Here is a 17841-nt window from a genome sequence, read left to right as displayed (position 1 = left end):
AAGTGTTTTGCAAATAGATTACATGTGTCACTTATGGTGTTTGAAGTTTCGTTCTCAAGGAACATACAGGAAGGAAGTCCATAATGCACTGGTGTCTGAAAGTGTGAGACTTCTCTTAAAACGGGTGTAGAATCATTCCTAGCTTCAGTGGAGCATATACCACTCTTATATTTACCTGACCAAACAGATATTTCCAGTGAAGAGTGGATACATTGTGACATGACAGGTACACTAGTGTCTGCAGCAGTTGGATGTAAGACTGATTGCTACGTGGTGTAGTCAATCCGTTGTCGGGCCCAAGCCAGGCGCTTTTGGAACAATTGACATTCTGCGCTCCAACATGTGTGCTTAATATCCAATTGCTCATCCGGGGGAAGTTTTTGTTGCTGATTTAGGTTGTGACAATTTATACATTTTAGAGAATTAGATTGGCATTCCTGCACTTCATGTTCTCCTGCACATTTTGGACAGCATCGTTGTTTTTCACATGTAGATGCTTTGTGACCATACTCAGAGCAGTTGAAGCAGCGTAAGACGTTGATTGCTTCAATTACTCTACACCTCTCCCAGCCAATGTTAACGCGTTGAAGTTTTATAATTGTTTCAAAAGTGCTAGAATCGGTTTCCAAGACTACCGTCACAACATTATTTTTCCGAGCATTTTTTTCTATGCGAATTATTTGAATCTCGGCGGAATCGGGCAAATTATTTTGTTTTCTAAGCCGATCATCAAGGTTAGTAAGCACAGTGTCTTCGACAAGCCCCAGAATTTTTATTCGTGGTCTGAAAGCCTTCTGAATTTCGATGTCGTAGTTTTCCGCAAGTACCGTCTGTGCTGCAGAAACTAAGCTTACAGCGTTTTCTTTGGTATCACAACGTATTGTAACCTCACCACTGCCTCGGTGGCGGACATTCCTTACTGCGAATTTGACAGGATCAAGCTTGTTTTGTATATCGCGCATAGTAAAATCAGCAGTTTGAGTATTCTTTGGCTTAAATAAAACGGTCTGTTCTAATTTTGCGACAACTCTAGTTTTAGAAAGGGGATGTTTAGCAGGGCTTCGCAGTTTAGTTGGCGATTTTCAAGAGTGTTAGCTGGATCGTTATTTTGTTTATCACACATTAAACGTCTTTTACCAGATCTTAATAAACCACCTTCTTCGTCGGTGAGATTTTCTGTTGCTTTCCGTTTTGGGTTTTGCATGTGAGATTTTGTCACTGAAGCGTACGACTTCTTGGAAGATGTAGCAGAACTAAGAATATTTGAAGTGACCGAGACATTGGAGTTTGAAATTTGTTCGTTAGCAAGCGTTTGCTTGATCGCTGTCAAGATTTTCGTTTCGAAGCGATGTTCGAGTTTTATAAACTCATTCCGCATGCCTACTTTTATTTTATCCTCGAGATTCGTAACGAAAGCGGTGGTGTCATTTATTTTTAAAAGCATTTCCGTACAGGTTTTCTGCACATCATTAAGACAGGTTTGTTTACGTCTGCACGCAAAACACATATACTTTAAAGCAACATTCTCCCGCAAAGCACAAATGCCAGCCGCGTTGATATCCGAGCATTTTACATGGAGAATCTGCTCACAGCCGCCAAAGCAGTAAACTCTATCATTTTCAGACACAATTTTTAAAGCACACACATTACAAGTGACCGACGTCATAGGTAATCGGTTATTAGCCTTCCACCGCTTCTTCACTCAGCGGAGGCACAAAGGCCTGAAGAACAAAAAGGAGATACAGTGCTATTGTGTATCTTTCAATGCACTACGCGACTGTTAGATCTGGATCTGCTAATAACTTTACCGCACTTAAACGAAATGAGTCACTAATTACGGTTACTAAATGCACGTATATTCTACTATTCGTTGGCAGAATTTCGTGTAAATGTGTAATCGGTATCACTGTGAATTGATGATTTATTCGACGGTAACATAAACAAACAATCCATTCCAAATGTAAACAAGACTGAAATGCTATTTTTATGCAATCACATATACCATTCGACTCAGTTTTCGAGTACGCAAAATATCTGTGTGTGTATGTACGTATGTATGTATGTAACGTTTTTTTTTTTGCACTAACTTTTCTCGGTGATGGCTGAACCGATTTTCACAAACTTAGATTCAAATGAAAGGTCTTGTGGTCTCATACAAAATTCTTGAATATTATTTGGATCCGATTTCCAGTTCCGGAGTTATGGGGTAAAAAAATAAAAATATGTGTTCTAAATTTTCTCATAGATGACTGAAAAGGGAGAAAACCCGTAAAAAAATTTATAAACCGACCTCAAATCTTCTCCAATTGATAGTTTTTATCAGTAGAAGGTCAAACAAATCGATTTCGGTAATTTTTTGAAGAATCGAAGAAAATTATTATGAAGAATACCACAGTATTATATATGATAGTATGATTGATATGAGAAAGGCATCATTACACCACTAGGTGGATTAAAACAGGTTTTTTTAAGTTTATACTAGCTTGTTTGTCTGTTCTCTGTGTTTAAGCTTCGCTTAGTCACGATTGTAATCAAGTTTATAGTTCTTCTTATTTAAATTAGAAATTTATCTTAAGCATAAAAAACTCGATTTTCAAAAGTCTGCACAACAAAAACTGTCTGCAGCACTATGTACGAAATCTGCAGATTTACAGACAAATCTGCAGATTTGGCTCCTCTGCGAATGAGAATTGCTACCTGAGCGTTTAAGGTTTTAACCCCGCAGAAGGTGCACTCTCCGTCGCTGTTGTTTGATGACAGGCCGTACCTAGGATTTTATTTCGGGAGGGGCCCAAAGATTAAAAAATAATGTTACTGAATATTGCTTACGTACCTAATTCTCGGTGTGCCTTTTACGGCTGTTTTTAACATACACTTCAAATTTTTCCACTGGAACTGATATTGTATTACATTTCATTACGTTTACTGTCTTGTTATTTATGTAACACAGGTTTGTGACATTCCAAATAATTATTTATGGTTTTGATTTCGGAAGGGGCCAGGGCCCCTCGGGCCCCCCTCTGGATCCGTGATTGGTTGATGATATCGCTCCCTCGACGACCGGAAAGCAAATGATAAATCATTCTCACGACGTCTGCTTCCATCCAACACACAAGAAGAAACCACGGTTCCCCTTTTATACGCATTCAGATGAGGATATGTTCCTGACTACCTTAAAATCGTCGTCCTTGCGCGAAAAAGCCAAGCAAAAGTAAAGAGTTTTCCGCGTTGTTTTCAAAGTTTTAGAAAATTCAGTTTTTGAGTTGTTTGTGGTTATCTCACTCTGTTCAAAATATTATCCTAAATTCCTGATCATATTTTTGATGAAACGGTGAAAGAATTATGTTTCTGCCGTTAATACAAATCGAGGTATTCACGATTAAGTTCTGCCCATTCTTCCATATGGCTATTTTTGAAAAGGCACCCCATAGTAAAATAAGTCGTATTCACGACAAAAACTTTGAATGCAATACCCGGACAAAGCTTTGCCAGTTCTTCCAAAACAAATGCTTTTATTCGGTTTTTGCATTCGAAGATTTAAACTACTGCTGCATGGTTGGCATGGCGTGGAGGCATGGTTTGCTTGTTTGTTGCGGGTAATCTGATCTACGCTGCATTCTCACAGCGGCAATCGGTACTTATCCGATTGTTGCTCTTATCCGTTCAAATAATTAGCCATTCTAAAAAATTTTAATTTCAATTCATTTTAAAGCACTAAAAACCATGACTTTATTAAAAAATCATTTATTTAAAATTGATTTAATTAGTTCAATTATCTATTAAATTATTTGTCAGAAGATTGACAGGAACTTTGTTATTGAAATCGAATGCACAACTACACTTGTTACTGTATATTCCTGCTTATTGTTCCAAGAACAGTATGAAGTCTGATTTTCTTTTTGTCTTTCTCATATAGAAAGGTTATGCAATCATTTGAAAAACCGACTAGTGAAAATTGCCCGCATAGCGTTTTGGCTACCTGGGCAGCCATGGCCACCAGACGGCTACCAAAATTGATTCAGTGACGGTTGTCAAATCCTATTTGACAAAACAATGTCGCCTGTATCTAAGTTAGCCGAGCGTTTTCATCTTCTCACCTTCGCTGAAAATGTCAAAGATTTCAATGTGGAAAAATCCTGGTGGACACGGTTGTATCGTTTGAGTTGTATAACTGCCAGCGGTGAGGCAGTCGGTCACCAGAATGTCTGCCAGCTATATTTTACCAGCTGGCAGCGTTTAGTCAGCCGTCTGACAGCCATGCATATGCGGGTGGCCCGGAGGGCCAAGTGTCATATACCATTCGACTCAGTTCATCGAGCTGAGCAATGTCTGTGTGTGTGTGTGTGTGTGTGTGTGTGTGTGTGTGTGTGTGTGTGTGTGTGTGAGTATGTGTATCAAATAATCTCACTAGATTTTCTCGGAGATGGCTGAACTGATTTTAACAAACTTAGATTCAAATGAAAGGTCTCGTGGTCCCATACGGAATTCCTGAATTTCATCCGGATCCGACTTCCGGTTCCGGAGTTATAGGGTAAAGTGTGTTACATATTGTACACCGTCACTTAAACTGGCGGAACAAAAAACGTAAAAAAAAATCTAAACTTGTCTCAAAACTACACAAATCGATAGTCATTATCAGTAGGCAACTAAAAAAATCGATTCCGGCTATCCTGATTCCCGTTATCCGGTTCCGGAAGTACCGGAAATAGTGGTCATATATACCAAAATGGATGTCACTCACTTTTCTCAGCGATAGTTTGACCGATTTCCACAAACTTAGATTCAAATGAAAGGTCTTACGGTCCCATACGGAATTGCTGAATTTTATAAGGATCTGACTTCCGGTTCCGGAGTTATAGGGTAAAGTGTGTTACATATTGTACACCGTCACTTAAACCGGCGAAACAAAACACGTAAAAAATTTTCTAAACTGGTCTCAAAACTACACAAATCGATAGTCATTATCAATAGGCAACTAAACAAATCGATTCCTGATTCCCGTTATCCGGTTCCGGAAGTACCGGAAATAGTGGTCATATATACCAAAATGGATCTCACTCACTTTTCTCAGCGATAGTTTGGCCGATTTCTACAAACTTAGATTCAAATACGGAATTCCTGAATTTCATCCGGATCCGACTTCCGGTTCCGGAGTTATAGGGTAAAGTGTGTTACATATTGTACACCGTCACTTAAACCGGCGAAACAAAAAAAGTTAAAAAAATTTCTAAACTGTTCTCAAAACTACACAAATCGATAGTCATTACCAGTAGGCAACTAAACAAACCGATTCCGGCTATCCTGGTTCCCGGTATCCGGTTCCGGAAGTACCGGAAATAGTGGTCATATATACCAAAATGGATCTCCCTCACTTTTCTCAGCGATGGTTTGGCCGATTTCCACAAACTTAGATTCAAATGAAAGGTCTTACGGTCCCATACGGAATTGCTGAATTTTATAAGGATCTGACTTCTGGTTCCGGAGTTATAGGGTAAAGTGTGTTACATATTGTACACCGTCACTTAAACCGGCGAAACAAAACACGTTAAAATTTTTCTAAACTGGTCTCAAAACTACACAAATCAATAGTCATTATCAGTAGGCAACTAAACAAATCAATTCCGGCTATCCTGATTCCCGTTATCCGGTTCCGGAAGTACCGGAAATAGTGGTCATATATACCAAAATGGATCTCCCTCACTTTTCTCAGCGATGGTTTGGCCGATTTCCACAAACTTAGATTCAAATGAAAGGTCTTACGGTCCCATACGGAATTGCTGAATTTTATAAGGATCTGACTTCTGGTTCCGGAGTTATAGGGTAAAGTGTGTTACATATTGTACACCGTCACTTAAACCGGCGAAACAAAACACGTTAAAATTTTTCTAAACTGGTCTCAAAACTACACAAATCAATAGTCATTATCAGTAGGCAACTAAACAAATCAATTCCGGCTATCCTGATTCCCGTTATCCGGTTCCGGAAGTACCGGAAATAGTGGTCATATATACCAAAATGGATCTCACTCACTTTTCTCAGCGATAGTTTGGCCGATTTCTACAAACTTAGATTCAAATACGGAATTCCTGAATTTCATCCGGATCCGACTTCCGGTTCCGGAGTTATAGGGTAAAGTGTGTTACATATTGTACACCGTCACTTAAACCGGCGAAACAAAAAAAGTTAAAAAAATTTCTAAACTGTTCTCAAAACTACACAAATCGATAGTCATTACCAGTAGGCAACTAAACAAACCGATTCCGGCTATCCTGGTTCCCGGTATCCGGTTCCGGAAGTACCGGAAATAGTGGTCATATATACCAAAATGGATCTCCCTCACTTTTCTCAGCGATGGTTTGGCCGATTTCCACAAACTTAGATTCAAATGAAAGGTCTTACGGTCCCATACGGAATTGCTGAATTTTATAAGGATCTGACTTCTGGTTCCGGAGTTATAGGGTAAAGTGTGTTACATATTGTACACCGTCACTTAAACCGGCGAAACAAAACACGTTAAAATTTTTCTAAACTGGTCTCAAAACTACACAAATCAATAGTCATTATCAGTAGGCAACTAAACAAATCAATTCCGGCTATCCTGATTCCCGTTATCCGGTTCCGGAAGTACCGGAAATAGTGGTCATATATACCAAAATGGATCTTACTCACTTTTCTCAGCGATAGTTTGACCGATTTCCACAAACTTAGATTCAAATGAAAGATCTTGTGGTCCCAAGATCTTTCATTTGAATCATCATTTCATTTGGATCCGACTTCCGGTTCCGGAGTTATAGGGTAAAGTATGTTACATATTGTACACCGTCACTTAAAACGGCGAAACAAAAGACGTAAAAAAATTTCTAAACTGGTCTCAAAACTACACAAATCGATAGTCATTATCAGTAGGCAACTAACCAAACCGATTCCGGCTATCCTGGTTCCCGGTATCCGGCTCCGGAAGTACCGGAAATAGTGGTCATATATACCAAAATGGATTTCACTCACTTTTCTCAGCGATGGTTTGGCCGATTTCCACAAACTTAGATTCAAATGAAAGGTCTTACGGTCCCATACGGAATTGCTGAATTTTATAAGGATCTGACTTCCGGTTCCGGAGTTATAGGGTAAAGTGTGTTCAATATTGTACACCTTCACTTAAACTGGCGGAACAAAAACCGTAAAAAAATTATAAACTGGACTCCAAACCGTTATTCCCAATCTTAGGGTCAATTGAAAGGTCCTATGGTCCTACCAAAAATTACTGCATATTTTCGGATGCAACAAACATTTAAATCGTAATTTAGTACTAGTAGAGTTTGTATGTCATGTTAGTTGGTGACCGTACGAACCAACTTTGATTATACCGGTTTTCGGGTTCCGGTGCCGGAAGTGCATATAATAGTGAACCCACTTCGTTTTCTTAAGGATTACCTACGCAATCAAATTGAATTTTAAACCTGCTTAACAGTTTAGATTCAACTTCTAAGTGACAAAGGCAGTTCAATTCGAGTTCAATTTGCAACTGATAATGCACTGCTGAGACGAAGACGAAACGCGAAATAAAATAAGAAATCTGCGCTTTTTAAAAACACAATTTTTCATCGAAGAACCAAAAAACTCCCGAATGGTTTTTATAACACTTGAAACCCAAGTTCGATAGAACTTTACTGTGTTGAAAATTTTTATTGGCATGTTATATTCATACCTATATGCCCAAGACAGGTGCGTCGACGAAAAAAAGTTTTTCGAAACATTCATTCTTTCTAAACAGTCACTCTCTTTGTTTATTACGAATAACATTACACAGCAAAATATTTCCAATATTAACAGCAAAAGGTGTCGACAGTTGAAAACACATAATCATTTGGAGCTACGAATGTTGCGATCCTAATTATTTTAAACTTCACGAAATCGTCATTCGAAATCAAAACGATAATCATTCTCATCGGTACAATATCAGGAAGTCTGCGTATGGATCGAATTGCTTTCTGAACTGATCGCATTTAAAAATTCCATGCTGGCAGATGTCTGTGTATGAATAGAAGAAATCTTTTCCGGATCTCGGAAACTGTTGCTTGTTGTGTCCGGTGATTCAAACCGGCTTAAGTTGGTTTGCGTTTCGGCTGAAACTAAATACTCTCCCAAACCATCCCAGTTGGTTTGGGTTTCGATAGTAGCCAATTCGAGTTCCGTAAAGATATCGTCACAAGTTTGCGTATACATGTGCGAGTAGAGCATTGGATCAGCACGGTCCTCGTTGGGGAACATTGTATCGTATATGAGATCTGTTTGCGTTTCGCTGCATACGGAAATAACAGGATCGACAAGTGATGCTTGGAAAAGCTGCTGGTTATTGCAACTTGAGGAGTTGCTATCTTCAAAGCAAGTAGAATCTGCTTTCTGAAAGTAATTTGTCTGGCAGAAGTTATCCACTGTTACAGTATTCATGGCAGAAAGTGAATCAAGTCCAAATTTTAAAGTCTGGGTGGAGCATTCATTTTTTATTCCCATTGCACTCTCGTAGAGATGTTCTGTTTGAGTAGTTTGTGACTTTTTGTCGCCTAAAATTGTTAACACGAAAGTCGATTCCATTTGATCAAGCTGAGATTTGTTGAGTGATGCTTTAAGCGTTTTGTTGAACCTAGATTTTAGATTGGTTTTACGTTTATTAGCTTTTAGAGCCAGTAATTCTTTATAACCATGATTTTTTCGTTTACTATGAGTAAGCAATGCCTCTCTGCTGCCGTACGAATAGTCACAAATTTTGCATATAAACTCATGTCCACAATTTGCCTGATGTGCTCTCAGGAGGGATTCTGTAGCAAAAGATTTTTGACAACGAGTGCACGCAAAGTGCTGTATTGAAAAGAACAAAAATGAAAAAGAATTTCTTTGTGGGAAATAGAGCTTACCTTTTCCGAATGCATTTTCAAATAGTGCTGCTTTAAACTACGGAAACTTGTGAAATATTTGGTTCCACTGGCTCGAATATGATAAACACATGCCTCCGCGGGACAATGGAAGTGTTTTGAAGGTGCATCGCATCCGTAAGGATCAGTAGTTTTTGTCGGGGGTAATTTATGATGACGAGAGAGATGCATTTGCAAGTGAGCTGCATTGGAAAATTGCTCCCTGCAGTTGTTTACCTGACATAAAAACAGCTTGGTTGCAAGTATTTCTTCTGGAGGTAGCGTTATTTTAACTACTACCTCGGGCTCCATTGCAAATCAATGACCAACAAGGCGACTATCAAGTAAATTTTGTTATTGAAATATATATTATCACTTTTGTTTTGATTATAATATTCTGCATCAGAAGACTTGACGTCGACATTGAACAATCCAATCAGCGTGGTCACCACAAGGTAGCGTTATGGTGATTGTTTTGACATATCCCATGTATTTAGAAAAAAAATGACGAATTTTTCAATTTACTTGAGTTTGAAAGAATGCTGATTCACGTGTTGTCATCAAACATATGATTTCAAATTGTCCTATACTCTTGACAATCTAGGATGAAATTTGAAATTTTCAGTTCACATACAGATTTGATTTAGATGATAAAACATGAGTAAATAGACTAGTCATAAAACTTTTGATCATAATTTATCAATTAATCTCAAATTCCAACCCAAAAAACAAAGAATATCCCAGATATGAAAACAGTACCCAACCTCACTTCTTCGAATTTGGTATTTCATGTTACGATTTTTCCATAAATATCAATCAAACATACCACGGAAAGTTACTGAATCATTAATGATCGATTTTTTACCAAATTTTCACACGTTTTTGTATGTTAGTATTCGATTCATAAGAAAAAATAATAAAAACCCTGCATTTTGTTCGAATCTTCAAGCAAAATCTGAAAATTCTCGGTTAATTTTTCAAAAGGGCGTATAAGCAAGTGGCAGTTTCTCTTTGTTTACTATCTCTTCTATTGATTACCAAGCGGTTTCCACGTTTATCACTCAACTGTTTGCATGAAATGATACCCGAAACATTCGACTTTCGAACAGAATAGTGATATCAAAGAAAATCTTTTTAATCACATCACAATAATCGAAAGGGAGAGTGATTGAAGAGAAACTGTCACTTGCTTATACGCCCTAATGAAAAATCAACCGAGAATTATCACCATCGCTTAGTTCAAAGCTCGCCACCCAGGCAGCGCTGCGATCGCAAAAGAGTTGGTTGGATTCTTCAATTAATTACCAAGCGGTTTCCACGTTTATCACTCAACTCTTTGCATAAAATGATACCCGAAACTTTCGACTTTCAAACAGAGTAGTGAAATCAAAGAACATCTTTTTAATCACATCACAATAATCGAAAGGGAGAGTGATTAAAGAGAAACTTTCACTTGCTTATACGCCCTATTGAAAAATCAACCGAGAAGTGAGTGAAAACTGTCACTTGCTTATACGCCCTAATGAAAAATCAACCGAGAAATGTGAAATTTATCGTAAATATTATTGTGGTGAAACGTCATACAATGAATGTTTGTTCTAATCAACTAACGCGACTATCCACCCGTTTCAATTGAAACAGATCTCAGTAATGCTCCCCCAATATGAAAGATTTGGGGATAGCACTACCAGTTCGGTTGATCAAACTGGTCGAAGTGCGGTTCGAATTCGTTTTGGTAAACTGGCAGTGATTACGGTAATGTTTCCTGTGTTAGGATTCCTGTTCTGTGTAATTTGGTCTCTAATGTACAATTTTGAACAAGCCAATTCGACACACTGTCTTGTATATAATTTTTTGCCTTCACTATCGGCGGCGATTGGAAATTATCAGCCACAACGCTTTGTTTGGCAATTTTCCGTACTAGTACACGCACCACCGCGGTACGCAATAGCATTTCTCTACAAAAATTTTCACTTGGGTCTGCTACGCAAACGACGAAAGGAATTGGCCTATTTAGCATGTGTTCTAAATATCACCGAGCTCAGCTCGCTAGTCGGGCTTACTTTGTGGACGTCGATTGATAACTATGGTAAAGTAATGATCAGGATTGTTTTTTTCATTTGATTGAATCGGCTTTATTTGCAGAGGTGCACAAGTTTTGCTTCAGCACGTTTGTAATCGCTTCGATGAGCTACATGATAATACAAATTATCATCAATAAAATAACCCGAGAACAAGACATCCTTTCTACATCAGAACGAAAATCTTTAAAATACAAAAAAAGACTGTTCCTAGCAAATCTATTTTCAATTCTGCTGGCAGTTTATTTTTTTGTTAGGCACAATACTTATTGCGAACCTGGAGGTATTGAAAATTGACTCATGTTCTTTCATTTTAACTAACAATTTCATTTTATAGTCTATTCGCTCTTCGCTCTGAGTGAGTACGTGTACGTATACAGCAATATTGGTTTTCATATGACGGCCTATTGGGATTTTATTAGCGCAAACCTTTACTTCGACTGTAAAAACGGAATACATTTATCGGGCATTTAAACGAAGAATGGAGATAGTCCGTTACAATGGTGCATGCAAAACACTAGGAATTGACTTTTGTATAAAAAATCGTTTTCTCTTCTAAGTATTTGTCTACGTATCAGGTTTTAGCGGTATGTAAATGATGCTTACGCAGTTTGGGAAAGGCATCAGTGAAGAAAAAATGACAAGTATACATTTCGGTGTTGAGCTATATTGTTTTAGCTGTTTTTATTGGCTTTTTAATCAGCTAATAAAATGTTGGATTGTTTTTGCTTGTTATATAGTTGTACCTAGCAAATTTATGTCCGAAATCCTTCACGATATCATTAATTGTTTCGAAAAAATATTTTAAACGTATATTACTTTACCCCTACTGTGCAAATGTAGTCATCACTGACCAAACTATTTTTAAAAAATCACTAATCGTATTATTACTTTATTTATTTACAGAAGCAATTTAGCATCGTTATGAAGAAAAATGCTTTATGGTCTAAACTTACAAAAAAATCAGCATTCAACAGAAAATTCTTGAAAGAAATTGAAAATGTGACTCAATATTTCAGTTGGAAACATAAATCTGGATGCTATAGAGCTTATTCGGAATACTTAAATATGACATAATTTACCTTAAAATAACACGACTTTCCTATGGTCTAGTATTATTCTTTCTTTGTGAAACATAAGGAGCACACTCTTTTCTTCTTGCCTTAGAAAAATCCTCGAAAACATTAAGAAATTTATTCCTTTCGCTATTTCGTGAGTAACCCGATGGGTGATAAATGTTTTTCTGAACTGATAGTGTAGAGTCCGCTGCCTGCTCGGGGTTTGAATTGACTGATTTCAAACCTTTGGCTGCTTCTTGAACCCGGGGTGTAAAATCAATGTGCGTTGCTATGTGAAACTTATAATTTTGTGCATTTTTGCAGTCCAAATTACATTTTGGACAAACATAAATCCCATTTAATTTAATGTGATCAAGAATTTTGTGCACCAAATATCCAATACGGAAAGCATATTGATGATTACACTCGTCACATTGGTAAATTCGATGACCTGTGTGACCATTCAAGTGGTCTCGAAAACGTGCAAAATATTTAAATTTTCCATCGCAACTGTCGCACTCAAACAACTCAGTTTGAAAGTGCATTTTCTTTATGTGGTGATTCCATTCCCGTATGTTGGATAAAATTTTGGGACAATACTCACAAACCTGTTGAAATATAGATAATGAACATTTTGCATTTAGGATAATCAACTTTTACTATACCATGTTCTTCAATTGATCCTCAATCTGTCGAGCATCCACAATATGGTGTTTCAAGTCCTGTAATTCTAATAGGATTAGAATCTCCTGATTGGCAGTGATCAGATCATTCCAGATATCAGATAACTCCATAGGATTGACCTCGTAGTAATCATCTGCTTCTGGTAAGTTTTCCTTTGGAAGTATTATTTCCGTTTGAGATAAAGTCCGATCGATATCAGTTTCTGTTTCAAACTCAGCAGAGTTATGCTGCGATGTAAAACACTGCTCGTAAATTATTTCTGGAACCGCCACATTTTGCTGGGCAGCTCCGTCTTCCAGCTCTTCAATAATAAAAACATCTTGACCATTAACAATTACTGATTCATACTGATCTGGAGCTGACGGTGGAACACTTATTGTCGGGACAGACGGTTCAGTGATCAAAGGTAGCTCATATATATATGATACATTCGAATAAGATGCTGGTTGTCCCTGCTGGTCCTGTCTGATTAGTGTTCCATTGCGAGAGCGTTTTGTAGCTCTACGTGTATAAGGTCCCGGACGAACCGATGGTTGAATTTGCTCCAAATCATCATCGATGAAAATCACTTCTTGTTCCATGATTCATCTAGTTTTAAAACATTATGTTCGTACAAAATTTATTTAAAAACAAAATACTGATATTAACGTTTTATAGGTAGATAATGTTTTTAGTAATGGAAACAAAAATGACATTCTAGTTGCCAGTTTATTAAATCAACTGTAAACAGAGATGCCAGGAATTGTTTACAAAAATTGTATTTACCTCTGTGCAAATCTGTGTTAAAGCCAGAGATGCCAGATTTTTCATAGGAAATTTGTATTACTCTGTATAAAAAATCTGTATTATCTGTATTCTCTAATAAAATTGAATATCAACAATAAAATGATGTTCAAAGATGTTAGTCCAACACATTATGGCTGTAGAATTGTATATTCAATGAGCAATAATACTTTCCAACAGACAGTGTTGGAACAGAGAGGTCAAATTCCATAAAAGGAATGTAATGCCAAGACTTTGCTTCTTGTCACTGCATTCAAATATTAATAGTTTGCTCATACGAAAAAGCTTTTTATTTTGCTTCTTATGAAATCCGTATTAAATTTAGAAAATCTGTGCCAAATCTGTATTTTTTATGCGTATGTATAGAGTGACCATAATCAGAGTGGCGACAGCTGTTCGTTTGGAATGACAGCTCCCAGTTCCAAACGAGCAAACGACCTGTCAATTCAATGTAAAGCTAATGGAATGTTTTGAATTGTTGCCAAAATTACGAATGAGATGTCGTCACTCCGGTTATAGGCACTCTACGTATGTAAAACTCTGTAGAATACAGATAAATCTGTATAAATGGCATCTCTGGTTAAAGCAAAGACATCATATTAACAAAATATCCAGCTAACACGTTTCCCGAACAAATCATTGGCAACATCCTTTTTTGGCAGCACGGCGCCCTCAGGCAAGTTCACATCGAATCTCGTATCAGAGATGCCAGATATTTTCATAGGAAATCTGTATTACTCTCTATAAAAAATCTGTATTCACCAACAAAATTAAATTTCAACAATAAAATGATGTAAAAAAATGTTATTTCAACACATTATTGCTGTCCAATGGTAGATTCAATGAGGCCAAGACTTTGCTTCTCGTCACTGCAATCAAATACTAATAGATTGCTCATACGAAAAAGTTTTTATTTCGCATCTTGGGAGATTCGTATTAAATTTAAGAAATCTGTATCAAATCTGTATTCTGTATGCGTATGTAAAAATCTGTATAATACAGATAAATCTGTATAAATGGAATCTCTGGCTGGCGTATACTTATAACACGCAAAGAAATGGAGCATGTTTAAAATACTAAATTTCTGTTTGAGCTGTTAGTAGAATATTCTCACTAATAATACTGTTGTTGTACCGTTGAATTCCACTATGTCACGTCATAACACTCTCACAAAGTCACTATTTTCACAGTCAATATTTTTCCGAAAGTGTATCAAACGTTATAATACAGATACGTATTTCGGAATGTTATTTACATCCTTCTTCAGTGTATCTTATAAAAGCGTGTAAAACCGAAGAAAGATGTAAATAACATTCTGAAATACGTATCTGTATTATAACGTTTGATACACTTTCGGAAAAAATAGTGACTGTGAAAATAGTGACTTTGTGAGACAACAACTTAAGGAGGAGTGTGAAACTCTTTTCATATTGATTTATTCAGTGGATATAGAAGGAAAGTAATAACATTTGCGTGCCTTTTGAAGATAAACTAACAATTCATCGACTAATCATAAATTGATCTGAGAATATACGATAATTTCTAAACACGATTTGAAAGCAAAGTCGAAACATCATCGATTAATGTTTCGACTTTGGTTTCAAATCGTGTTTAGAAATTATTGTATATTCTCAGATCAATTTATGATTAGTCGATGAATTGTTAGTTTATCTTCAAAAGGCACGCAAATGTTATTACTTTACTTCTATATCCACTGAATGAATCAACATAAAAAGAATTCCGCCCTTTTTCGATTTGTTTACTTTTATGCTTTCTGTGTGAATTATAAAGATACGCTCTTGCGCATTTTTCATGAAATTGGCTGGTTTTCGCGACTAAGACAAATCTGCGAGTAATTTTATTGTCTCCTTTACTATTTCCAGTAGTAAAAGCACAGACTAACAGCAGACCCTGTCAGCTTGGAGCGAAGTCAATCTTCAGTTCAGCAACGCCATCGCACGGCATCACATTTAACATATCATGTCAATTGTATGGGTGCGCAACCCTGCTATTTTGGCGCGCACGAATTTGACATTTTTCTCCCCTACTTCTATGTATAAGATTCGATGCGGGCTCGTCTGGGGGCGACATGCTCGCAAAAAAGGATGTTGCCAATGATTTGTTCGGGAAATGTAAGAGCTGGATATCTTGTTAATATGATGTCTTTGCTAACAGACAGGACACTCAAATTAGATTCTTCAATCATTTTAACGGTCATTTCGAATATTCCTTTAGTTGGGACAGTACTCGCATATGGCATGATGGCGCCATGTTACCCTATCAAAACATCCTGTCTGTCATCTAGACTGTGCTTATTTTTTTCATTTACCAACAGAGTTGCCATTCATACAGAATTACCTGTAGTGTATTGATTTGTATACGTCCATGTGAATTTCATTCAGGATACAGATTTAATACATATTGCCAAAACTATATACAGAATTGTGCCTACTTCTCATCATTCAACGCAATACAAAATCGAACCCGTTTTGATACAATATCTACTTACTTCTGGTCTGCCACCACTTAATTTCGGGTGAAAATTGCCAACACAATCAAAAATAGTCTAGATGAACAACGTTGAGAAAAATAAATGGTTACCTTCCAACATCGCTAAAAATGTTAAATATATCATTATCAACGTAATCCAATCATTTATTGTGACGATTCATTTTCAAATATTATAATGAAATCAGGCATCCCTGTAAGCAGCTGATCGGTGTTGACAAACGAGGGGGAACCAACTAGTAAAAAAAACTTTTACATAACACAAGGGGTGTACCGATAGTAAATAGTTCGCGCAGTACAATATAGGTGGAACTAGTGCATCACGAAAAATTATTTTATAAGAATTTACTCATACTGTCATGTCTGTTAGTCTGTGGTAAAAGGTTCTGAAATTATCTAAAATAAAGAAAATAAATAGTTTCGCCCTTCCTTACTAGCAATTGAAGTATCGCCCTGTTTGTTGGTATGGAACACGGAGGGCGAAATTGGCGTAAACAAATGGAATGACAGTTTCGCCCTTCATAGTTCTTTGTACTGGGTCCGCCATCTAACATTTTTTTGAACTAGCGGTTATTTCGACATTGGTAACCTTAATGTCACTTCTGACATTACTTAGTTTTATCCTTCCGCTGAACGAAAATGGTTGTGTATACGCTTGAGGAACGCGTGAAAATAGTGCAGTTTTACTTTGAAAATCAGCCTGAAGAAAACGCCGATTTTGACCAAAAAATCATCTTCTCGGATCAGGCACATTTTCATCTCGGCGGGTATGTTAATAATCAAAATTGTCGCATCTGGGGGACGGAAACTCCGAACCTTATCATGGAGAACCCGATGCATCCTCAGAGAGTGACGATTTGGTGCGGATTTTGGTTTGGCGGCATCATTGGGCCATTTTTCTTCGAAAATAAGGCAGAAGCCGCCACGGTTAATGGCGAGCGCTACCGCGCCATGATTAGCGATCGGTTCTTCCCGTTACTTGAAGAGGAAGACTTGGACACCATTTGGTTCCAACAAGACGGCGCTCTGTGTCACACAGCCAACGCTACGATCGATCTTCTGCGCACAGTCTTCGAAGATCGAATTATCAGTCGAAATTCGGATATCGTTTGGCCGCCTCGAAGCTGTGATTTGACACCGTTAGACTATTATCTTTAGGGGGCAGTCAAAGATAAGTGTTATGTGGACCAGCCAGAGAAAATTCAAGTCTTGAAGGACAACATTCGTGCAGCCATAGCTGAAATATAGCTGCATACAATCGAAAATGTACTAAAAAACTGGACCGACCGTATGGCGTACTGCAAGGCCAGCCGAGGCAGCCATTTGAATGAAATTATATTCCACAATTGAAGACAAACACGAGAAAAGGTCCTAAATGCAAATGACAGTTTATCTTTGTTTACTTTCTCTTCTTTTTACTAATCTTTCAATCTAACAATTCCCATAGGATAATAGCAAAAACCATCAACTTTAGATATGCACTGTAGAATGTGTTGGAAATTATTGGAATTTGCCGTAATAATTGAAAGAGAAAGTAAACCAAGAGAAACTGTCATTTGCACTTGGGACCTTTTCTAATGATCATCTAGAATTAACCGGAAGGATTGTACTTTAATATGAAAAAATAAATTTTTGTGTTTTATTGCATGTTTAAAAAAAATGTTACATGGCGGACCCTATATTACTAAGAATGAGATTTTTGTAGAATACGAATTTTTAAGCAAAATTGTACGATTTTGAAGCATTTATTGGTAGGAGAGAGAAACTCGATTTGTTTATTTTTGTAAGATTCTTCCTTCTTGAAAATCATCTAATTTG

At 37.2% G+C, this 17841-nt stretch overlaps 3 protein-coding genes across 3 annotated transcripts; 1 reads left to right on the top strand and 2 right to left on the bottom strand.

Annotated features, from left to right (window-relative positions):
• Positions 1–7757: 7757 nt before the first annotated feature.
• On the bottom strand, positions 7758–9337 carry LOC131438558 (uncharacterized). The gene is made up of 2 exons (XM_058608658.1): positions 8913–9337; positions 7758–8856 (listed from the first exon to the last, which is right to left on the bottom strand). The coding sequence occupies exons 1-2, from the start codon at positions 9219–9221 to the stop codon at positions 7957–7959; spliced, it is 1209 nt and encodes a 402-aa protein (XP_058464641.1). The 5' UTR covers positions 9222–9337; the 3' UTR covers positions 7758–7956.
• Positions 9338–10445: 1108 nt separating this feature from the next.
• LOC131437815 (post-GPI attachment to proteins factor 2-like) lies at positions 10446–11725 on the top strand. The gene is made up of 3 exons (XM_058607405.1): positions 10446–10998; positions 11055–11273; positions 11328–11725. Exons 1-3 carry the CDS (start codon positions 10560–10562, stop codon positions 11462–11464), a joined length of 795 nt encoding a protein of 264 aa, XP_058463388.1. The 5' UTR covers positions 10446–10559; the 3' UTR covers positions 11465–11725.
• Positions 11726–11908: 183 nt separating this feature from the next.
• Positions 11909–13417, bottom strand: LOC131437814 (myoneurin-like). The gene is made up of 2 exons (XM_058607404.1): positions 12714–13417; positions 11909–12656 (listed from the first exon to the last, which is right to left on the bottom strand). The coding sequence occupies exons 1-2, from the start codon at positions 13311–13313 to the stop codon at positions 12093–12095; spliced, it is 1164 nt and encodes a 387-aa protein (XP_058463387.1). The 5' UTR covers positions 13314–13417; the 3' UTR covers positions 11909–12092.
• Between the last annotated feature and the right edge of the window lie 4424 nt (positions 13418–17841).

Source organism: Malaya genurostris, chromosome 3 (genome assembly GCF_030247185.1).
Source record: "Malaya genurostris strain Urasoe2022 chromosome 3, Malgen_1.1, whole genome shotgun sequence".
Classification (NCBI taxonomy): Eukaryota; Metazoa; Arthropoda; class Insecta; order Diptera; family Culicidae; genus Malaya; species Malaya genurostris.
The sequence above is the reverse complement of the archived record's forward strand: the minus strand, read 5'-3'. Positions and strand labels throughout refer to the sequence as shown.